This window comes from Balaenoptera acutorostrata, chromosome 11, assembly GCF_949987535.1.
Source record: "Balaenoptera acutorostrata chromosome 11, mBalAcu1.1, whole genome shotgun sequence".
In the NCBI taxonomy this organism is placed as follows: domain Eukaryota; kingdom Metazoa; phylum Chordata; class Mammalia; order Artiodactyla; family Balaenopteridae; genus Balaenoptera; species Balaenoptera acutorostrata.
In genome coordinates, this window is record NC_080074.1 from 71,127,414 (window position 1) to 71,152,674 (window position 25,261).

Below are 25,261 nucleotides of genomic sequence, written 5' to 3' on the forward strand. Positions count from 1 at the left end.
GGAATTAGCCCTATTTATTAAAACACAGTTGCTATTAGAGACACTTATCAACTAGAAAGCCTAACCTACATTACACTGACTTAATATCATTGCTTTCAATTCTTTGAGTTGCTTTTACTGATGTTATTTAGGATGGGGAAAATTTTCGACCACACTAAAATAAAAACTAATGGTTTACTTTCGTACTTTATGTTCAACCATTTATGTTACCTTTCCCTTCAACCCAGTGCTCTACCTGTTCTTAATTCTTTGCACATGTTTACTTTGTGCATATGCAGAATGTCATTTTCTAACTTAAAAACGAAAACATCTTTCTGATAAGAGTAATGGTCTCTGTAAGCAAAATGTGTTCACTTTGTTAAAATCAGTTCTTTACAGATGACTTTGAAGGTGAAGGTGGTCAGAGGGTACAAATATACAGTTATAAGATAAATTACTCCTGGGGATGTAATGTACAGCATGGTGACTACAGTTAACAATACTGTATTGTATTTTTGAAAGTTGCTAAGAGAGTAGATCTGAAAAGTTGTTATCATAACAAAAAAAATTGCAACTATGTATGGTGATAGATGTTAACCAAACTTATTGTAGTGGTTATTTTGCAATATGTACATATATCAAATCATTGTACACCTAAAACTAATACAATGATATATGTCAATTATCTTAATTTTTAAAAATGACTAGAATAATAAAGAAGGTGGTCTCTAAACATGCCATGTATGAACATTTGCTGAAGCACTATTTGGAAATTATTTCAAAATAGTTGGTCAGTTACTAGCAACATAATTTGTTTCATGCTTTGCATGAACTTTATTTTGCCTAGGATTTTCTTAAACTATTTGAACAATTCATACTATTTCTTTTCCTTTTGCTAATTGTCTATGAAGTAATGTTTACTATTTTATGAGACCTACGGTAAAGCAATATGAATTCTATATGCCAGGGAAACAAATACTTAAAGAATAAAAGATTGGGGGATTGGTTCAAGATGGCAGAGTAGAAGGACATGCGCTCACTCCCTCTTGCGAGAGCACTAGAATCACAACTAACTGCTGAACAGTCATCGACAGGAAGACACTGGAACTCACCAAAAGAGATATGCCACATCCAAAGACAAAGGAGCAGCCACAATCAGACGGTAAAAGGGGCTCAATCAAAATAAAACTGCTGGGTGGGTGACTCACAAACTGGAGAACACTTATACCACAAAAGTCCACCAACTGGAGTCAAGGCTCTGAGCCCCACGTCAGGCTTCTCAACCTGGGGGTCTGGAAATGGGAGAAGAATTCCTAGAGAATCAGACTTTGAAGGCTAGCAGGATTTGATTACAGGGCTTCAACAGGACTGGGGGAAACAGAGACTCCACTCTTGGAGGGCACACACAAAGTAGTGTGAGCTTTGGGACCCAGGGGAAGGAGCAGTGACCCTATAGGAGACTGAACAAGACCTACCTGCTAGTGTTGGAGGGTCTTCTGCAGAGGCAGGGGGTGGCTCACTGTGAGAACAAGGACACTGGCAGCAGAAGTTCTGGGAAGTACTCCTTGGCGTGAGCCCTCCCAGAGCCTGCCATTAGCCCCACCAAAGAGCCGGGTAGGCTCCAGTGTTGGGTCGCCTCAGGCCAAACAACCAACAGGGAGGGAACCCAGCCCCACCCATCAGCAGACAAGCAGATTAACCTTTAACTGAGCTCTGCCCACCAGAGCAACAGCCAGCTCTACCCACCACCAGTCCCTCCCATCAGGAAACTTGGACAAGCCTCTTAGATAGCCTCATCCATCAGAGGGCAGACAGCAGAAGCAAGAAGAACTACAATCCTGCAGCCTGTGGAACAAAAACCACATTCATAAAAAGATAGACAAGATGAAAAGGCAGAGAGCTATGTACCAGACAAAGGAACAAGATGAAACCCCAGAAAAACAACTAAAGGAAGTGGAGATAGGCAACCTTCCAGAAAAAGAATTCAGAATAATGATAGTGAAGATGATCCAGGACCTTGGAAAAAGAATGGAGGCAAAGATCAAGAAGATGAAAGAAATGTTTAACAAAGACCTAGAAGAATTAAAGAACAAACACCTAGAAGAATTAAAGAACAAACAAACAGAGATGAACAATACAATAACTGAAATGAAAACTACACTAGAAGGAATCAATAGCAGAATAACTGAGTCAGAAGAACGGAGAAGTGACCTGGAAGGCAAAATGGTGGAATTCACTGCCGCGGAACAGAATAAGGAAAAAAGAATGAAAAGAAATGAAGACAGCCTAAGAGACCTTTGGGACAACATTAAACACAACAACATTCGCATTTTAGGGGTCCCAGAAGGAGAAGAGAGAGAGAAAGGACCCGAGAAAATATTTGAAGAGATTATAGTTGAAAACTTTCATATATGGGAAAGGAAATAGCCACCCAAGTCCAGGAATTGCAGAGAGTCCCAGGCAGGATAAACCCAAGGTGAAACATGCAGAGAAACATAGCAATAAAATTGGTAAAAATTAAAGACAAAGAAAAATTATTGAAAGCAGCAAGGGAAAAATGAAAAATAACATACAAAGGAGCTCCCATAAGGTTAACAGCTGATTTCTCAGCAGAAACTCTACAAGCCAGAAGGGAGTGGCATGATATACTTAAAGTGATGAAAGGGAAAAATCTACAACCAAGATTACCCGGCAAGGATCTCATTCAGATTCGATGGAGAAATCAAAAGCTTTACAGACAAGCAAAAGCTAAGAGAATTCAGCACCACCAAACCAGCTCTACAACAAATGCTAAAGGAAATTCTCTAAGTGGGAAACACAAGAGAAGAAAAGGGCCTACAAAAACAAACCCAAAACAATTAAGAAAGTGGTCATAGGAACATACATATCGATAATTACCTTAAACATGAATGGATTAAATGTTCGAACCAAGACACAGGCTTGCTAAATGGATACAAAAACAAGACCCATATATATGCTGTCTACAAGAGACCCACTTCAGACCTAGGGACACATACAGACTGAAAGTGAGGGGATGGAAAAATATATTCCATGCAAATGGAAATCAAAAGAAAGCTGGAGTAGCAATTCTCATAGCAGACAAAATAGACTTTAAAATAAAGAATGTTACAAGAGACAAGGAAGGACACTACATAATGATCAAGGGATCAATCCAGGAATAAGATATAACAATTATAAATATATATGCACCCAACATAGGAGCACCTCAATACATAAGGAAACTGCTAACAGCTGTAAAAGAGGAAATCAACAGTAACACAATACCAGTGGGGGACTTTAACACCTCAGTTACACCAATGGACAGATCATCCAAACAGAAAATTAATAAGGAAAGACAAGCTTTAAATGACACAATGGATCAGCTAGATGTAATTGATATTTATAGGACATTCCATCCAAAAACAGCAGATTACATTTTCTTTTCAAGTGCACATGGAACATTCTCCAGGATAGATCACAAATCAAACCTCAGTAAATTAAGAAAATTAAAATCATATCAAGCATCTCTTCTGACCACAACACTATGAGATTAGAAATGAATTACAGGGAAAAAAACGTGAAAAAACATAAAGACATGGAGGCTAAACAATACGTTACTAAATACCCAAGCTCACTGAAGAAATCAAAGAGGAAATCAAAAAATACCTGGAGACAAATTACAACGAAAACACGATGATCCAAAACCTATGGGATGCAGCAAAAACAGTTCTAAGAGGGAAGTTTATAGCAATAGAAGCCTACCTCAAGAAACAAGAAAAATCCTAAACAATCTAACCTTACACCTAAAGGAACTAGAGAAAGAAGAACAAACAAAACCCAAAGTTAGCAGAAGGAAAGAAATCATAAAGATCAGAGCAGAAATAAATGAAGTAAAAACAAAGAAAACAATAGATCAATAAAACTAAAAGCTTGTTCTTGGAGAAGATAAACAAAATTGATAAACCCTTAGCCAGACTCATCAAGAAAAAGAGGGAGAAGACTCAAATCAATAAAATTAGAAATGAAAAAGGAGACGTTACAACAGACACCGCAGAAATACAAACCATTCTGAGACTACTACAAGCAACTCTATGCCAATAAAATGGACAACCTGAAAGAAATGGACAAATTCTTAGAAGGGTATAACCTTCCAAGACTGAACCAGGAAGAAATAGAAAATATGAACAGACCAATCACCAGTAATGAAATTGAAACTGTGATTAAAAATCTTCCAACAGACAAAAGTCCAGGACCAGTTGACTTCACAGGTGACTTCTATCAAACATTTAGAGAAGAGCTAACACCTATCTTTCTCAAACTCTTCCAAAATATAACAGAGGGAGAAACACTCCCAAACTCATTCCATGAGGCCACCCTGATACCAAAACCAGACAAAGATGTCACAAAGAAAGAAAACTACAGGCCAACATCACTGATGAACATAGATGCAAAAATCCTCAACAAAATACTAGCAAACAGAATCCAACAGCACATTAAAAGGATCACATACCATGATCAAGTGGGGTTTATTCCAGGAATGCAAGGATTCTTCAATATATGTAAATCAATCATTGTGATACACCATATTAACAAACTGAAGAATAAAAACCATATGATCATCTCAATAGATGCAGAAAAAGCTTTGGACAAAATTCAACACCCATTTATGATAAAAATCCTCCAGAAAGTAGACATAGAGGGAAGTTACCTCAACATATTAAAGGCCGTGTACGAGAAACCCACAGCCAACATCATTCTCAATGGTGAAAAACTGAAACCATTTCCTCGAAGATCAGTAACAAGACAAAGGTGCCCACTCTCACCACTATTATTCAACATAGTTTTGGGAGTTTTAGCCACGGCAATCAGAGAAGAAAAAGAAATAAAAGGAATACAAATTGGAAAAGAAGAAGTAAAACTGTCATTGTTTGCAGATGACATGATACTATACATAGAGAATCCTAAAGATGCTACCAGAAATCTACTAGAGCTAATCAATGAATTTGGTAAAGTTGCAGGATATGAAATTAATGCACAGAAATCTCTTGCATTCCTATACACAAATGGTGAAAAATCTGAAAGAGAAATTAAGGAAACACTCCCATTTACCATTGCAACAAAAAGAATAAAATATCTAGGAATAAACCTACCTACAGAGACAAAAGACCTGTATGCAGAAAACTATAAGACATTGCTGAAAGAAATTAAAGATGATACCAACAGATGGAGAGATATACCATGTTCTTGGATTGGAAGAATCAATATTGTGAAAATGACTATACTACTGAAAGCAATCTACAGATTCAGTGCAATCCCTATCAAACTACCAATGGCAATTTTCACAGAACTAGAACAAAAAATCTTAAGATTTGTATGGAGACACAAAAGACCCCGAATAGCCAAAGCAGTCTTGAGGGAAAAAAACGGAGCTGGAGGAATCAGACTCCCTGACTTCAGACTATACTACAAAGCTACAGTAATCAAGACAATATGGTACTGGCACAAAAATAGAAATATAGATCAATGGAACAGGATAGAAAGGCCAGAGATAAACCCACGCACCTGTGGTCAACTAATCTATGACAAAGCAGGGAAGGATGGAGAAATGACAGTCTCTTCAATATGTGGTGCTGGGAAATTTGGACAGCTACATGTAAAAGAATGAAATTAGAACACTCCCTAACAACATACACAAAAATAAACTCAAAATGGATTAGAGACCTAAATGTAAGACTGGAAAGTATAAAACTCTTAGAGGAAAACATAGGAAGAACACTCTTTGACATAAATCACAGCAAGATCTTTTTTTGATCCACCAGCTAGAGTAATGGAAATAAAAGCAAAAATAAACAAATGGGGTCTAATGATACTTTAAAGCTTTTACACAGCAAAGGAAACCATAAACAAGACTAAAAGACAACCCTCAGAATGGGAGAAAATATTTGCAGACGAATCAACAGACAAAATATATAAACAGCTCATGCAGTTCAAACAACCCAATCAAAAAATGGGCAGAAGATCTAAATAGACATTTCTCCAAAGAAGACATACAGATTGCCAAGAAGCACATGAAAAGATGCTCAACATCACTAATTATTAGAGAAATGCAAATCAAAACTACAGGGAGGTATCACCTCACACCAGTTAGAATGGGCATCATCAGAAAATCTACAAACAACAAATGCTGGAAAGGGTGTGGGGAAAAGGGAACCCTCTTGCACTGTTGGTGAGAATGTAAATTGATACAGCCACTATGGAGAACAGTATGGAGGTTCCTTAAAAAACTAAAAATAGAATTACCATATGACCCAGCAATCCCACTACTGGGCATATACCCAGAAAAAACCATAATTCAAAAAGACACATGCACCCCAATGTTCATTGCAGCACTATTGACAATAGCCAAGTCATGGAAACAACCTAAGTGTCCATTGACAGCTGAATGGATAAAGAAGTGGTACATATATACAATGGAATATTACTCAGCCAAAAAAAACAGAACGAAACAGGGTCATTTGTAGAGATGTGGATGGATCTAGAGACTATCATACAGAGTGAAGTAGGTCAGAAAGAGAAAAACAAATATCGTATGTTAACGCATATATGTGGAACCTAGAAAAATGGTACAGATGAACCAGTTTCCAGGACAGAAATAGAGACACAGATGTAGAGAACAAACGTATGGACACCAAGGGGGGAAAGTGGTGGTGGGGGTGGTGGTGGGATGAATTGGGAGATTGGGATTGACATATATACACTAATACGTATAAAATGGATAACTAATAAGAACCTGCTGTATAAAAAATAAATAAAATTTTTTAAAAAGATAAAAAAAGAATAAAAGATTGAATACATTTTAACTGGATCAATAAAAGTTCTAATATATAGCACTCTATAAAGTGGCGTGATTACAGTAATATTTAACAACATTACATGGTTTTATAAAGCAGAAAAGGTACCTTAGAAATCTAATCTAGCAGTTCCTACAGTGTAGTCTGGGATGGGATACTCATCCTTCGGCATATTCCATGAAGGGGAAAAGAGGACTTGGCCAAGTAGTTGTGTGAGATGTTGCATGTAATACCTCTCATGTAGATTTAATATTTGGGCGTATATGTTAGCCTATTCAAGACTCCATGAAGGCATCTGTTTAATTTTTTTACTCAACTTTTCTCAAACTGTGGAATGATTTTGTTCTTTAAAACCAACGTTCTCACACCCCTTCCCCAACAACATCTGGTAAATACTAATCCAGCATACCAGGGCACTGTGACCAAGGGTGCTCAATGCCTCAATGTAGTTGTGGTATTGAGACAAAAAGTAGATATATCCATTTCTAGAGTTAGACAACTGGCTTGTAACTAGTAAGAGTAGAACTAAAACCCAGGTCTCCTGACTGTGTAGGACTTCTGAGGCCATGCTCAAGTGACTATAGCAGGACAGTGTCAGGGGCTAGGGCATGACCCACATCAGGGTTCTGAAATAACTTTTGTACCAAGAGCTAATTAGGAAATACTTAGGGTAGAATGCTGAAGTTCTATAAGATCAGATAAAGTAGTCAGAGCTGAAGCTAGACTGCCTTGGATGGAAATTGTTCCGTTGCTTACCAGCCACCTAACCTTGAGTGTGTTACTTAACTTCTCTGTACCTTAGTTTTCTCATCCGTAAAATGGATACAATAGTTTCTAGCTCATAGGATTTGTTGTGAGAATTACTAAATGAATTAATACATTTAAACTTAGATCACATCACACACATAGTAAACATTCAATAAATATTATTTCTAATTATGTATTTATAAGGAAGTAGCAAACATGGATACCCTACCATTATGGTGACCTAATATGGTGTCATAGTTTTAGGGATAAGAGAAGCATGTTGTGCATGCTAATTGGAAAATTCTCTGAAGTAACAAGTGGGCCTTCTGGTCATTCATCTGCTTGATTCACAATTCAGCTTAATTGAATAGTTATTCAATAACAGCACCTCTAAATATCCAAATATTGTAAAAGGTATGTATGTATAGAGTGTGAGCACATAGATTATAAAGGTCAATACATAAAACAATAGGAGGTGCATACAATTAAATGAGCAACATGACCTTATTGAAGACATAAGCCATTTTAGTGTAAAAGCAAAATACCAACCTGAGGGGTTTTTTTGGGTGTATATGAATAATTATTTAAACTGAACCATCTGTTTTTATACCTTTTACCCCTGGAAGACTGAATTTTTTAAGGGTAGAGATGATGCTTTGTTCATTTGTGTATTAGGCAAGCAACACAGTATTTGACAGGCAACAGATAATTCAATAAATATTGAAAGAAAGAATGAAACTGTGTTTTTGGATCCTTTGCTTTCAGTTTGCCATTCTATGATAACTATTGAAATTTCAAACAAATGAACTAGAATTAGCATTATATATAATATATGCCTTTTCTTCTGAAAGTAGTAATAATAGCTATCATAGATCACTATGACCCAGGCCCTGATCTAAATGCTTTTTGTACACCATCTCATTTAATCTTTATAGCAGCTTGGTAAGTAGGTGTTATCAACAAGTGGCAGTTAGAATTTGAACCTGGGCCTGTTTAATTTGAAGGACTCTGCTTCATAACATTGCCCATCTTACATAATGATTTGAATTATCTTTTCCCTAATGTTACATTTTAAAGAAATTTTGTTGTAGTAATATATTTAAAAACATACTGTCAGAACACTGGGAGGATATGTTTCCAAATTCCAGCTGGTAGGTTGGTCACTTTTCAATAAAGGTGCCACGTCTATTTCCTTCTGAAACTGAAAACATTTTTGTGGTTATATATTTTATAGCTAATATTACAATATCCAGATTGTCATTTGTAGTCAACATATTTCAGGCAATGAGTAGAGAAATTAGCCATTTAGATACTTTACAGCGCCCAAGCTGTTTTCTCTGAGCTACTGGCAATGCATGATGGCCTGTGACAAGTCTTCACAACTGGTTTTCATTTTTAGAGGAAAAGAGCCTTTGTGCATACCTTTGAGGTACTTTGTTTACCTTGTAATTTGACTTGGTTAAAGCATCTACTGTTAACTTCACATGATCAGAGGATAACCCTGAAGTCACAAATATGGGTATACTTTGTTTTCTACAATATATATTCATTTTCCATGCAACTTTTAAAATATATATTAATCAATTCAGCCATAGATTTCCACAGCTGGGATTTTAAAGTGAGCAATACTGCAGTGCTGGCAGACCAGCTTGAAATGGCCAGTCATCTGCCTGTCCCTGTCTTAACTGTACTTACTCTCAACTCCACTGTGGTGACCATCACTCTTGCCAAAAAATGCTAGAACCAAAGGCATCACTGCAGATAAAGACAGCAAACCTGTATTTGTGGCTGCACAGCTAAAACAATAGGAAAGGTGCTGGAATGTGTATTTAAGTTCACGCTGACCCTATAGGGTCAGAGATGCTTTTGGCTCTGGTTCTGGTGCTTCCCCATGTGGCATTAGAAGCAACAGTAGCAGTCATATTATTCATTGTGTTGAAGCAACCTTGGCTGTTAGGGTGAGGGCTCCACTACTGGTACTTCTAGGAAACTGTTAAGCTCCACAAGGTCAGGGACCATGTCCTCTTCCCTATCTCTGGGTCTATAGCCAGCGAAGGAAGGAATAGTTGCTGAACATTATTTAAATAAACAAGAGAAGTAGCACCTCCAATTCTGCTGTCTTGGTTTGGGCAGTGGTTCAGGAGATGGTGATCCACATTTCAGAAGTAATTTTCATGGCACAGGTGGCCCAGGTCCAGAAGGTTATGTCTAAAGGATATAATAAGGAGTGCAAGGCAGAGGTGTTGGCCATGGAATACACTCCTGCTGTCTGGAAGCCTCTATGGTGGCTACAAGATGAGGATATGAATTAGTGAATTGGATGGTACCTTCACTATAAGCCCATGCAGAGTACCTCCTAGAATTGCATTCTCCAGTTTTGGAGAATGAAAGACCAGATTGTGAAGCATGACCTCTCCTACGGCTCTTTGTGTGATTCTGGATGAATTTGTCTCCATGGATTCTAGTGTGCTAAACAATTAAAAACCATAAGCATATTCAGAGTTGAAAATATGCAATCATGGCAGAAAGATGAGGTAAAACTGCCAGAAAAGAACAGGTAAACCTTATATATTTATTTTTGTGGTGTATTGTGGACACATAAATTGTGGATTGTGACACAGAATGTAGTGAAGTTTTTGCTGAATCATCTAGAACAGTATTTTCCAAGCTCTAATGCGTGTTCAGATCACTTGAGGATCTTGTTAAAATATAGATTCTGACTCACCAGTCCAGGGTGAGGCCTGAGATTCCTTATTTCTAATCAGCTCTAGGTGATACGGATGCTGCTGATGAATGAGTGAATCTCAGTAGCAAGATTTAGGATACTGTTTCTCAAACTTGGCTTCACATTGGAATCATTAAAAAGCCAGGGAATTTTAAAAGATGCTGATGCCTGGGTCTCAACCCTTCAGATTCTGATTTAATTGATAAGGGATGTGGCCTGAGCTTAGGGATTTATGAAAAGCTCCCTAGGAGATTCCAGTGTGCAGCTAAATCAGAGAATTGATGCTCTGGCTCAGACTGGTTTCAATTTACTTTTGAGAAAAGGTATTCATTTTAGGCATCTAATCTTCTATTTCTTTTCCTTGCAGGTTGCAGCAATCTACAAGGACTCAAGTATTGGAAATCTTATAAACATAGTAATTGTAAAATTAGTTATAATTCATGATGAACAGGTAAGAAACAGTTCTAAAAGTAGTAATCCTAGCTGTAGTAGGCTCTTAGCGGGAATATATAGAGAGATCATGAAACTCTTATTAGGAATGAGATATTTTAAAAATGTATATTACAAAACTTGATTTGAAAAAGAGTGAGGTTAACTTTTTCTGTTATGATGGAAACAAAATGGAATGACAAAAGAGGAAGTAACAAAAATTAATAAACAACTAAAAAATTTAAGGTTGAAAACATTCAGGTATTCACTTTCATAATCCTACTGTTGAAAGATATAAAATATAGTAATTTTCAGAAGTTAGTTTTTCAGTGCCAAATACTGGAAGGTCTAGTTTGATTCTGTTTTGATCCCAGTGTTTTAAGTATTGCTGAGATATGTTTTAGATATGAGGGAGAGATGATACCACTTCTTCATTTGCCTGTGAAAATGCTATTTAATGAATTGCGTAAACATTGACAGGCTTGGAAGGAAAAAGACCATGAATGTTTTGACGTAATGTTGCATTGCTGATTTTTTGTGTGTAGGAAGGACCAGTCATCAGTTTTAATGCAGCTACCACGTTACGCAACTTCTGTTTATGGCAGCAAACTCAGAATGTTCTTGATGATGCCCACCCATCCCACCATGATACTGCTGTTCTTATCACTAGGTATGGTTCTAGAAATAACCCTTGCAATGAAATTGTTTACCCTTTATCTCCTGTGTGATCACCAGTACTTCTTCTTCCGTTAATTTTTTTTTTTTCACACACGCACTGTATTTTATTTTTACAAGAGATAAATAGACTGACACCAACCATTGTACATGGATGACCACAACAAAAGCAACAATGATTGCAATTACCAAACATGAAACACACTCATACTATGTCATAATATTGACATTCAGTCCAGCAACTCTCCACTATAACAGCTCCTTTACTTTGCAGTGAAAATTGATTTGTATATTCTTTGCCTCTGAGTCCTTGTGGGATTTTTTTTTTTTTTAATTCAGACAGAAAGTCACAAAAATTATACTCATCCTCATCAGTTCACTCAGTCCCATGTAATTGATTTTTTTTTTCATCTTGATCTTTTGTTAGCACTTTTATGAGTTCATTAGTTTTTCATTAGAGTTCTGAAAATGCTTATTCATTCAGTTCAGCAGTACAGTCAGTTACCAGAAACCTGTACTTGTCAGAGTTTTTTCCATGAATTTCTTGAAGATGAAAGCCTTTTACAGGAACATATTTGCAAAAGCATCAGAGTACACCCAGAACTGTCTGTAAATGACAAAAGACTTAAAAATGACCACTGTTAAAGATTTGATGAAAGTTCATAATAATGCAGTTGACAAGAAAATTAGTTATTTCTGAGATATACATTTTAAAGTAATAACTAGGATTATTACTTATAACATTATACCAGAACATATAAGATTTTTAGAAATTCTTTATCGATAATACATAGAAACGTTCTATGAGAACTTGTATTACAAAAGATACCATTGAATGAAAGCATTCTTCTGTTTTCTTCAGACCAGAACACTGGCCTGATTCCTTAGGAAATTAGCAACGTTAGGTTGCTAAGTAATGGTTTGACATAAACAAGATAATTTCCTTATTATATTAGTGACAGAGTAAGAATTAGGAAGATTACTTGGAAATTAATATAGTTATGGAACTGAGAATACGTTTTGTTTTTTCCCTAACTTGACCTTTCAATCGCTTGGAAAAGAAAGCCTTTGAATTTATTTTGAACTCCCTATACTTAAAAATATCTATCTGCTCCTTGTTTTGATGCTAAATGCATGACTTGATTACTGGGCTGCTTTTGCTAGGGTTTTTCTCAAACCTATTTATTTATATGCAGCTGCTGCTATTATAAAATGAGTATCCATTTTACATGTACCACTATACATTGTTAATTCACATCTTTGTTTCAGCAGCAGTCATGCTACCAGAATATTTAGATCCTGAGTTTGTTGTTTGTTTTGGTTGGTTGCTTGGCCAAGGGGGGATAATCTTTTGCTTGAGGGTCAGACTCAGAGAAATTTTGGCTTTCTAGAACCCTGAAATGAAAACCTTTAGTCCATATGCACAGCTGGCATATAGTCCATGTGCTTTATTTCTTTCCTAAACTAAAACAGAATTGACTCAAATTTATACAGAGTATTCTATTACCAATCCATGGTTCTGCCCTGGGTTATAGTTAGAGGCCAAGCAGCAAAGACTGAAGATAACAGATTAATGATGAGAGGGAGGAAAAGGGCTGTAAGAGGAGACCATGAGGAAGGAGACTAGAGAACTGTCATATTGAATGTTTAGGGACTAAGTAATTTAAGAAGGAAAAAATTTAAGCAACTTGGTAACATCTGAGAACATCATTATTTTGCAGCTGAGAATAATAGCTGAAGTTCATAAAGGCATTGAAACATCAACAGTATATTACATATACTACTGCATAAATAAAGGCAGAGAGGAGAAAAATACACTTAGAAAGCTTTTCATTGAACTTGGTTAAGCTTCAGCTGTTCACGGCAATCACTTTTATGTAGCACGTATTGCTTATTGATATGCAAAAATGGTGCATTACTCTAGGTTTAGGGTAATAGTCATGTCATAGATAAAGCTTCTTTATCTTTGTTTTGGCACGTTGCAAAAATATTTTCTGAAAATGCTTCAAAATCTTTTGTTTTAAGGGAAGACATTTGTGGAGCTAGAGAGAAATGTGACACATTAGGTAAGTTATTTGGTAAATAAAATATAGCTTATATAATTGTTTATTGAATTATTTAAAATGATGTTTCGATTATCTTCCTTTTAATTTACACATTAATCATTTTGATTATTAATTAATGGTTAGTGTCACTATTATTTGATTCTGCTGTAAGTTTTAAAGAATAATAAGAACTAATATTTATGTACCAATTAATTTCTAAATATCAAGTGCTATGCAGAGCTTGACATATTTAAAGTGTTTTATTGTATAATATTTGATCCATACAAAATAGTACATAAAAACTTATATGCAAATTTAAAGCCAAAAAAAAAAAAAAAAGAGTAGTCATGAATCCACCACCTGATTTAAGAATTAGAAATTTATCGGTACTGTTCTATGGCCTGTGCTAAGTCCTTATTCTCTCCCTTGCGCTTCCCCAAGAGGTAACCAATAGCATAAATTTTGTGGCAGTTCCTTCCATCTTTTGAAAAATAGTTTTATTGTATATGTATATATTCCTAAAAGAAATTACTTGATTATGCTTATTTTTGAGCTTTAGTTCATGCATTTTCACTGCTGTACAATATTTCATCCACAGTTCACATATCTATATCCTGTCAGTGAATATTTGGGCTGATTCCAGCTGTTTTCTATTATGAACTTTATTATAAGAGCTAAGGTATATTCCTACAGTTAGAATTGCATGCCATTACATGTGCCCATGTTTAACTTTATAAGATATACCAAATTATTTTCTAAAGTGGTACCAATTTATACCTTTAATCAATAGTGTATAAGCATTCATTTTGATTATATCACTATTAATACCAGGATCTTCAAATTTCTCATTTTTGCCAATCTAAATTTAATATATTTCATTATAGCAATAATTTTCAGTTCCCTGGTCACTAATGAGTTTGGACATCTTTTTATATATTTACCGGCCATTTATATTTCCTTTTTGGAGAGGAATGAAATAAATGAAAAAAACATTGCCTATTTTTCTGCTGTGGTATTTTTCATTTTCTTACTGCCTTTTAGTGTTCTTATAACTTCTTGAAACCAAACCCTTTTTGGTTTATATGTATTGTAAATATCTGTTAATAATTTGTTCCTTAGTGTTAATTGTTTTGTGTGTGTGAAAATGTATGCTGTAGCTGAGTTTATAATTTTAGGTTTAGCAATTTTTGTATCTTATTAAAGAAATTATAGCCTTCTGAGCCTTCTGTAGCTCAAAACTCTGAGTGTATTATCCTGTTTTCTTGTAAATATTTAAAAATTTGTCTTTTCACATTTAAATCTCTAAACCATTTGGCATAATTTTTTTGATGTGGTATCAAATAGGGGTCTAGTTTTGTAAGTTCCTTTTCTCTGGATGTCCAGTTTCCTCAGATCACACATTGACTAGTTCACCTCCTTTCATTAGAATCTGCAATGCCATATATAAAGTTTCTGTTTGCACTGGCACGTGCAAATCATCCCGCTGCTTCATTAATCAATACTTTTTATTTAGTCCATGTACCAATTTCATATTAGTTCAAATTTTATAGCTATATAATAAATCATCATAATTCATAGGATATATAACTCCATCCAATTTTCTTCAAGAGTATTTTGGCTATTCTTGGACCTTTGCTCTTCCATAAAAATTTTAGACCAGCATGTCAAGTCATTATAAAACAATTATCTGTCTATTTATGAAGGTCTTTTAAAAATTTCTTTCAGTAGTATATAATATTTTCTTTCAAAGCTGGTCATGCACAACTTTCATTTACCTCTTTTATTAGTGTATGGTCTGTGATGTTGATTGATAGAAATGCATTAGATTATTTGGATTATTGATTTTAAATCTAGCCACCTGATTCATTACTCTAATTAATCCTTATAATCTACCTGTGGATATTTATATCACTTGTGAATTATGGCTATTATTCTTCCTCTTCTTCAATCCTTATAACTTTCTTTCATTTTTCTCTTTTTCTTTCTTTTGTCTTAAAGCAAGACAAAAACCTTGTTGAATGTTGAATAGAAATGATGATGGTAGCCTTTTTTCCTGGATTTTAAAAGGAATACTTGTGCAGTTTCACCATTAGGAATAATATTTGACATAGATTCTTGGCAGATAAGCTTATCATCATAGTTTTCTGAGACTTAAAAAATGTATACATTTTTATTTAAAAAATTTTGCGGATATTGAAATGATCATACGATTAATTTAATCCTGTGAATTCCTTTTATGAGTTTTGTAACACTAAACCAAACTTGATCAAGGTTTTTCCTTTTTTTTTTAAACACACTGCTAGATTCCATTCCATGCATATATTTTCAAAAGTGAAATGATCTTCCTTTGATTATATTTGTCTAATTTTGATACCAAGGTTTTATTCACCATACAGAATTTGTTGGAAGTGTATTATTTCTTTTCCCATTCTCTGGAAGATTTTATATAATGTTGGAATGATCTATATCTTGAAAGCATGGGAGATCCCACCTAGAAAAACATCTGGGTTTCATCTTTCCTTTGTGGAAAGGTATTTAACTGTTTAATTTTTCCAACGGTAATCAGACTTTTAAAAAAATCTTTTTGAAGGTATTTTAAAAAGTGTGTTTCTCTAGATATCTGACCATTTCTTTTAGTAGTAGTAAAATTAATTAGCTTAAATTATTCTCATAGCATTTTCTTTTAAGTTCTGTCAATAGCTATACTTCTGCCTTGTTTTATTTCTGATATTATCTATTTGCACTTCTTTATAATGGCCTAGTTTCACTGGGATATTGTCTATTGCATTTGTCTTTTTAAAGGATCAGCTCTTTGCTTTCAGTCTCATTTTTATTTCATTAATTTCTGCTCTCTCTCTCTCCTTTTCTTTCCAATTTACTCATGCTGTTCTATTTATAATGTAAACTGACTGCTAGCTCAATAACATCTAGGATTTTTTCTTTTCTAATTTTATTGTTTAAGACTATCGATTTACTTCAAGGTATCATTTTATTGTGTCCCACAAATTTTGATAGTTATTTTTCATGTCATTTAAAATTCTAAATTCTAAGTATGTATAAATTCATCATGATTTCTTTTTTGACTTATTAATTTAGAAATGCATTTAAAATTTTATGAATATATTGCGACTTACTGTTTTTTGTTTATTAAATTCTAATTTAATTTCACTGTAGTTGGAGAACATGATCTACACGATACCCATTCTTTGAAATCTTTTGGTATTACCTGTATGGTCTATTATGTTAAAAAAAATGTTTCATGTATGTTTAAACAGAATGTATATTCATTAACTATGGTATACAGGTTTCTATAAAACCTGTTAAATCAAACTTGCCAATTATGTTGGTCAAATCAACTATATATTTACTAATTTTTTGCTTACTAGGTCACTTACTTGAAACATGAGTATATCTCTGTCACTCTCTCCATTTTCAATTTTACATTATAATTTTTACAATTACAGTATTCAAATTTTTTGTTTCATCTATTTTCAGTCTAACTTATTAGGCATATATAAGTTTGAATTGAACTTTTTACAATTGTGTAGTGACTTTTTTTTATCTCTAATAATGCTTTTTAAAGAAAATAAAGTCAGTATAGCTTTATGTTTAAAGTACTGTGTCTGGCAATACTATAGCTAGCCCAACTTTTTCTTGTTTAGTATTTGCTGGATATCTTTTCCTTCAATTTTCCAATGTCCTGTTACTTCAGGTGTTTTTATTGGAAAGAACACATAATTGGATTTTAAAAGTAACGTCCATAGTAATCTCTGTTTAACTACCAAAGTTAGTCCATGTACATTTATTATAATTGTTTTCCATGCTTTTATTTCTTTTTATCTTCATGCTTTATTCAAGCAGCTCTAACATGCATTTTATTATTTTTCTCTTTGGCTGCATCTAATCTGATATTTCACCTGTCCTCTGAATTTTCCAGTTCAACATATGTTTTTCAATTTAAAATATCCTGGTTAGTTCTTATTCAAAATCTGTGTGTTCATTTTGTTTACATTCTTTTTATATTTGCTTATATTTGTAATTGCCTTTCATGTTTACTGACACATTTCATTTGGAGTAATTTTATATACCATCTTTGACAATTCCCATATCCTAAATATTTGATAGCCAAATATGTGGTTTCTGCTAACTTCCTCATATGCTGACTTGTTGGTTTGTATGTTTGGTGATCTCTGATCATAAACTCATGTGTACTTAATATTAATCCATAAGATTAGTGGTGGACCACTTAAAAAGTGTGTTCTTTCTTCTAGAGAGGATTTTCAGTTGTTTTTGCTGTAATCCAAAGGGTGTTACTAACCAAGGTCCCTGACTTAAGGCAGAGAATTCAGAATCAGATCCTCTACCTTGAAACTTCCTATGGGAAGCTCTGGATCATATTGCTTTTATCAGTATTTTCCCTCAGAGTAATTCCTATCCCTACTATTCATTGCTTACCAATTAGAATTTAGCCCATGGTATAAATGTTTATATGTATGTGTGCATGCATGCATAGTTATGAGATGGGCAGGAAGAGAATATATGTTAGGTTTTGGAGGTGTGGGGATTTGATAGTTCTTGTACACTGTGAGGTCAGTATTCATTAAAAAAGTACTTTTTAATACTGGTCTAGTTTCTTTGTGGTAGGAGGACTGTCTAGAAACTCTAATCTTCCACAAATGTGGAAACAGACACCTGCTACTCTAATTTTTACAACAGACCCCATTCTCTTCTCCTTGCAAACTATTCTCTGACTTTGTAGACATATTTTGAGTCAATCATCTAAGAAGAATCCATTGAATATGTTATATTTCTTACATTATCTATGCCTTGTTGTCACATCTTTACACTAAAAGTTAAGTATGAATATGTCAGCCATATCTTACTATTTTTTAATGATTTAATGCTAGACATTTGGGGCTATTCATGTAGAAGTGGGTGGTCTCTTGGTCCCCATTCTTTTTTTGCAGTTTTCAGCCACTCCTGTGCACATAAATCATAGTGATATCTAGAAACATAGACTGTGAAAATAAAAGTATTCCTATTATCCTTTAAGTCAAGAGTAATGGTGATGATAATGATAGCTGGTATATTTGAGTGCCTACTATGTATCATACACTATATTAAGGTTAACATTATTGGACTTATTTAATCTTCACAACAAACCTATGAAGTAAGACCTATAATTTCAATTTTATAAATGAGGATAAATAATTTGCCCAAGGCTACATAGCGTGTATTAATACAAGATTTAGTATTTTATTTTCCCATCTAAAATATGTGGAAAAAAATAACAAACTAAGAATAGTTTTTTTTTAACATCTTTATTGTAATATAATTTCTTTACAATGTTGTGTTAGTTTCTGCTGTATAACAAAGTGAATCAGCTATATGTATACATATATCCCCATTTCCCCTCCCTCTTGCATTTCCCTCCCACCCTCCCTATCCCACCCCACCAGGTGGTCACAAAACATCGAGCTGATCTCCCTGTGCAATGCAGCTGCTTCCCACTAGCTATCTATTTTACATTGGGTAGTGTATATATGTCAATGCTACTCTCTCACTTCATCCCAGCTTACCCTTCCCCCTCCCTGTGTCCTCAAGTCCATTCTCTACGTCTGCATCTTTATGCCTGTCCTGCCTCTAGGTACATCAGAACCATTTTTTTTTTTTTTGAGATTCCATATATATGTGTTAGCATATGGTATTTGTTTTTCTCTTTCTGACTTACTTCACTCTGTATGACAGACTCTATGTCCATCTACCTCACTACAAAAAACTCAATTTCATTTCTTTTATGGCTGAGTAATATTCCATTGTGAATATGTGCCACATCTTCTTTATCCATTCATCTGTGGATGGACACTCAGGTTGCTTCCATGTATTGGCTATTGTAGATAGTGCTTCAGTGAACATTGGGGTACATGTCTCTTTTTGAATTATGGTTTTCTCAGGGTATATGCCCAGTAGTGGGATTGCTGGGTCGTATGGTAGTTCTATTTTTAGTTTTTTAAGGAACCTCCATACTGTTCTCCATAGTGGCTATATCAATTTACATGCCCACCAACAGTACAAGATGGTTGCCTTTTCTCCACACCCTCTGCAGCATTTATTGTTTGTAGATTTTTTGATAATGGCCATTCTGACCGGTGTGAGGTGATACCTCATTGTAGTTTTGATTTGCATTTCTCTAATGATTAGTGATGTTGAACATCTTTTCATGTGTTTGTTGGCAATCTGTATATCTTCTTTGGAGAAATGTCTATTTAGGTCTTCTGCCCATTTTGGATTGTGTTGTTTTTTTTTTAATATTGAGCTGCATGAGCTGCTTGTATATTTTGGAGATTAATCCTTTGTCAGTTGCTTCATTTCCAAATATTTTCTCCCATTCTGAGATTTGTCTTTTGGTCTTTTTTATGGTTTCCTTTGCTGTGCAAAACTTTTTTTAAAAAAATATTTTAATGAGATTCTTGTCTGCTTACATTCTTTTTTAAAATTTATGTATGTATGTATGTATGTATGGCTGTGTTGGGTCTTCGTTTCTGTGTGAGGGCTCTCTCCAGTTGCGGCAAGCGGGGGCGACTCTTCATCACGGTGCACTGGCCTCTCACTATCGTGGCCTCTTGTTACGGAGCACAGGCTCCAGTCGCGCAGGGTCAGTAATTGTGGCTCACGGGCCGAGTTGCTCCGTGGCATGTGGGATCCTCCCAGACCAGGGCTCGAACCCGCGTCTCCTGCATTGGCAGGCAGATTCTCAACCACTGCGCCACCAGGGAAGCCCTGTGCAAAACTTTTAAGTTTCATTAGGTCCCATTTGTTTATTTTTGTTTTTATTTCCATTTCTCTAGGAGGTGGGTCAAAAAGAATCTTGCTATGATTTATGTCATAGAGTGTTTTGCCTATGTTTCTTCTAAGAGTTTGATAGTGTCTGGCCTTACATTTAGGTCTTTAATCCATTTTGAGTTTATTTTTGTATATGGTGTTAGGGAGTGTTCTAATTTCATTCTTTTACAAGTAGCTGTCCAGTTTTCCCAGAACCATGTATTGAAGAGGCTATCTTTTCTCCACTGTATATTCTTGCCTCCTTTATCAAACATAAGGTGACCATATGTGCATGGGTTTATCTCTGGGCTTTCTCTCCTGTTCCATTGATCTATATATATATGTTTCTGTTTTTGTGCTGGTACCATACTGTCTTGATTACTGTCTCTTTGTAGTATAGTCTGAAGTCAGGGAGCCTGATTCCTCCTGCTCCATTTTTCTTTCTCAAGATTGCTTTGGCTATTCGCAGTCTTTTGTGTTTTCATACAAATTGTGAAATTTTTTGTTCTAGTCCTGTGAAAAATGCCATTGGTAGTTTGATAGGGATTGTGTTGAATCTGTAGATTGCTATGGGTATTGTAGTCATTTTCACAATGTTGATTCTTCCAATCCAAGAACATGGTATATCTCTCCATCTGTTTGTATCGTGTTTAACTTCTTTCATCAGTGTCTTATAGTTTTCTGCATACAGGTCTTTTGTCTCCTTAGGTAGGTTTATTTCTAGGTATTTTATTCTTTTGTTGCAGTGGTAAATGGGAGTGTTCCCTTAATTTCTTTTTCAGATTTTTCATCATTAGTGTATAGGAATGCAAGAGATTTCTGTGCATTAATTTTGTATCCTGCTACTTTACCAAATTCATTGATTAGCTCTAGTAGTTTTCTGCTGGTATCTTTAGGATTCTCTATGTATAGTATCATGTCATTTGCAAACAGTGTCAGTTTTACTTCTTCTTTTCCAATTTGGATTCCTTTTATTTCTTTTTCTTCTCTGATTGCTGTTACTAATACTTCCAAAACTATGTTGAATAATATTGCTGAGAGTGGACAACCTAGTTTTGTTGCTGATCTTAGAGGAAATGGTTTCAGTTTTTTACCATTGAGAACAATGTTGGCTGTGGGTTTGTCATATATGGCCTTTATTATGTTGAGGTGGGTTCCCTCTATGCCTACTTTCTGGAGAGTTTTTATCATAAATGGATGTTGAATTTTGTCAAAAGCTTTGTCTGCATCTATTGAGATTATCATATTTTTTTAACATCTTTATTGGAGTGTAATTGCTTTACAATGGTGTGTTATTTTCTATTATGGTTTTTATCCTTCAATTTGTCAATATGGTGTGTCACATTGATTGATTTGCGTATATTGAAGAATCCTGCCTTCCTGGGATAAACCCCACTTGATCATGGTGTATGATCCTTTTAATGTACTGTTGGATTCTGTTTGCTAGTATTTTGTTGAGAATTTTTGCATCTATGTTCGTCAGTGATATTGGCCTGTAGTTTTCTTTTTTTGTGACATCTTTGTCTAGTTTTGATACCAGGATGATGTTGGCCTTGTAGAATGAGTTTGGGAGTGTTCCTCCCTCTGCTATATTTTGGAAGAGTTTGAGAATGATAGGTGTTAGCTCTTCTCTAAATGTTTGATAGAATTCTCCTGTGAAGCCATCTGGTCCTGGGCTTTTGTTTGTTGGAAGATTTTTAATCACAGTTTCGATTTCACTGCTTGTGATTGGTCTCGTTACAGTTTCTGCTTCTTCCTGGTTCAGTCTCAGAAGGTTGTGCTTTTCTAAGGATTTGTCTATTTCTTCCAGGTTGTCCATTTTATTGGCATATAGTTGCTGGTGGTAATTTCTCATGATCCTTTGTATTTGTGCAGTGTCAGTTGCTACTTCTTTTTCATTTCTAATTCTGTTGATTTGAGTCTTCTCCCTTTTTTTCTTGATGAGTCTGGCTAATGGTTTATCAAGTTTGTTTATCTTCTCAAAGAACCAGCTTTTAGTTTTATTGATCTTTGCTATTGTTTCCTTCATTTCTTTTTCATTTATTTCTGATCTGATCTTTATGATTTCTTTCCTTGTGCTAACTTTGGGGGGTTTTTTGTTCTTCTTTCTCTAATTGCTTTAGGTGTAAGGTTAGGTTGTTTATTTGAGATTTTTCTTGTTTCTTGAAGTACGATTGTATTTCTATAAACTTCCCTCTTAGAACTGCTTTTGCTGCATCCTATAGGTTTTGGGTCCTCGTGTTTTCATTGTCAGTTGTTTCTAGGTATTTTTTGATTTCCTCTTTGATTTCTTCAGTGATCTCTTGGTTATTTAGTAGCATATCATTTAGCCTCCATGTGTTTGTAATTTTTACAGTTTTTTTCCTGTGATTAATATCTAGTCTCATAGTGTTGTGGTTGGAAAAGGTAGTTGGTAAGATTTCAGTTTTTTAAAATTTATCAAGGCTTGATTTGTGACCCAGGACATGATCTATCCTGGAGAATGTTCCATGAGCACTTGAGTAGAAAGTGTATTCTGTTGTTTTTGGATGGAATGTCCTATAAATATCAATTAAGCCCATCTTGTTTAATGTGTCATTTAAAGCTTGTGTTTTCTTATTTATTTTCCTTTTGGATGATCTGTCCTTGGTGAAAGTGGGGTGTTAATGTCCCCTACTATTATTGTGTTACTGTCGATTTCCTCTTTTATGGCTGTTAGCATTTGCATTATGTATTGAGGTGCTCCTATGTTGAGTGCATAAATATTTACAATTGTTATATCTTCTCTTGGATTGATCCCTTGATCATTATGTAGTGTCCTTCTTTGTCTCTTATTATACTCTTTACTTTAAAGTCTACTTTGTCTGATATGAGAATTGCTACTCCAGCTTTCTTTTGATTTCAATTTGCATGGAATATATTTTTCCATCCCCTCACTTTCAGTCTATATGTGTCCCTATGTCTGAAGTGGGTCTGTTGTAGGCAGCATATATATGGGTCTTGTTTTTGTATCTGTTCAGCCAGTCTATGTCTTTGGTTGGAGCATTTAATCCATTTACATTTAAGGTAATTATTAATACGTACGTTCCTATTACTATTTTCTTAATTGTTTTTGTAGGTGTTTTCCTTCTCTTGTGTTTCCTTCCTAGAGAAGTTCTTTTAGCATTTGGTGTAAAGCTGGTTTGGTGGTGCTGAATTCTCTTAACTTTTGCTTGTCTCTAAAGGTTTTAATTTCTCCATCGAATCTGAATAAGAACCTTGCTGGGTAGAGTAACCTTGGTTGTAGTTTTTTCCCTTTCATCACTTTAAATATGTCCTGCCACTCCCTTCTGGTTTGCAGAGTTTCTGCTGAAAGATCAGCTGTTAACCTTATGGGGATTCCCTTGTATGTTATTAGTTGCTTTTCCCTTGCTGCTTTTAATATTTTTTCTTTCTATTTAATTTTTGATAGTTTGATTAATATGTGTCTTGGCATGTTTCTCTTTGGATTTTTCCTGTATGGGACTCTCTGTGCTTCCAGGACTTGATTGACTATTTCCTTTCCCATGTTAGGGAAGTTTACAACTATAATCTCTTCAAATATTTCCTCAGACCCTTTCTTTTTCTCTTCTTCTTCCGGGACCCCTATAATTCGAATGTTGATGCATTTAATATTGTCCCAGAGGTCTCTGAGACTGTCCTCAATTCTTTTCATTCTTTTTTCTTTATTCTTCTCTGCGGTAGTTGTTTCCACTATTTTATCTTCCAGGTCACTTATCCGTTCTTCTGCCTCAGTTATTCTGCTATTGATTCCTTCTAGAGAATTTTAAATTTCATTTATTGTGTTGTTCATCATTGTTTGTTTGCTCTTTAGTTCTTCTAGGTCCTTTTTAAATGTTTCTTGTATTTTCCCCATTCTATTTCCAAGATTTTGGATCATCCTTACTATCATTACCCTGAATTCTTTTTTAGGTAGACTGCTTATTTCCTCTTCATTTGTTTGGTCTAGTGGGTTTTTACCTTGCTCCTTCATCTGCTGCATATTTCTCTGTCTTCTCATTTTGTTTAACTTACTGTGTTTGGGGTCTCCTTTTCACAGGCTACAGGTTCGTAGTTCCTGTTGTTTTTGGTATCTGCCCCCAGTGGGTGAGGTTGGTTCAGTGGCTTGTGTAGGCTTGGTGGAAAGGACTGGTGCCTGTGTTCTGGTGGGTGGGGCTGGATGTTTTCTTTCTGGTGGGCAGATCCACGCCTGGTGGTGTGTTTTGGGGTGTCTGTGAACTTAGTATGATTTTAGGCAGCCTCTTTGGTAATGGGTGGGGTTGTGTTCCTGTCTTGCTAGTTGATTGGCATGGGACCTCCATCACTGGAGCTTGCTGGCTGTTGGGTGGAGCTGGGTCTTAGCGTTGAGACGGAGATCTCTGGGAGAGCTCTCACTGATTGATACTACATGGGGCCAGGAGGTCTCTGGTGGTCCAGTATCCTGAACTCGGCTCTCCCACATCAGAGGCTCAGCCCTGACCCCAGGCTGGAGCACCAAGTCCCTGTCAGCCACACTGATGTTTTACAGGGTCTTTCTCCACCCAGGGACTCGGCCAGGATTTTAGGCAATGGGTTCTGAGTCCAAAAAGTGCCTCTATTTGGGAACTTGCAGAACACGACATAGGAGAGGATTCAGTATTTTCTTGGAGTTGGATTTGCTTTCTTATACTTCTCCTGTTACCCCAAAAACTCCTCCCCTGAGTAGCTGCTGCTCCTTTATTCTTAACTCCTCAATTGAACACACCCTAAGGATAGTTCTTAATGATAAATACAAGATGTTGGTAATAATTACTAGGTTTCCTGCTTATATATCCTTTTGCAAGTACTGTTGCCTTAGTCTCTGAGCATGTTTTATAAAGTATGTTAAAACATGGTTTTTATTCTTTAACATGACAGATTGGTAACTCTGTGTAGCTTCTTGCACTTCCAAACATGGGGAATCTGTGTCAGATTTGTGCCTGTGCTACTTTATTCTATCTCTGCCCAGTTTT

At 35.3% G+C, this 25,261-nt stretch overlaps 1 protein-coding gene across 3 annotated transcripts in view; it reads left to right on the top strand.

The window, feature by feature from the left end:
• ADAMTS20 (ADAM metallopeptidase with thrombospondin type 1 motif 20) overlaps positions 1 to 25,261 on the top strand; it is a 195,624-nt gene that overhangs the window by 58,287 nt on the left and 112,076 nt on the right. For all 3 annotated transcript variants that reach the window (XM_007168333.2, XM_057557413.1, XM_057557412.1), the window contains exons 5-7: positions 10,670 to 10,753; positions 11,277 to 11,401; positions 13,432 to 13,472. In XM_007168333.2, the coding sequence (XP_007168395.2) occupies positions 10,670 to 10,753; positions 11,277 to 11,401; positions 13,432 to 13,472 (250 nt within the window). The remainder of the gene's footprint in view (positions 1 to 10,669; positions 10,754 to 11,276; positions 11,402 to 13,431; positions 13,473 to 25,261) is intronic.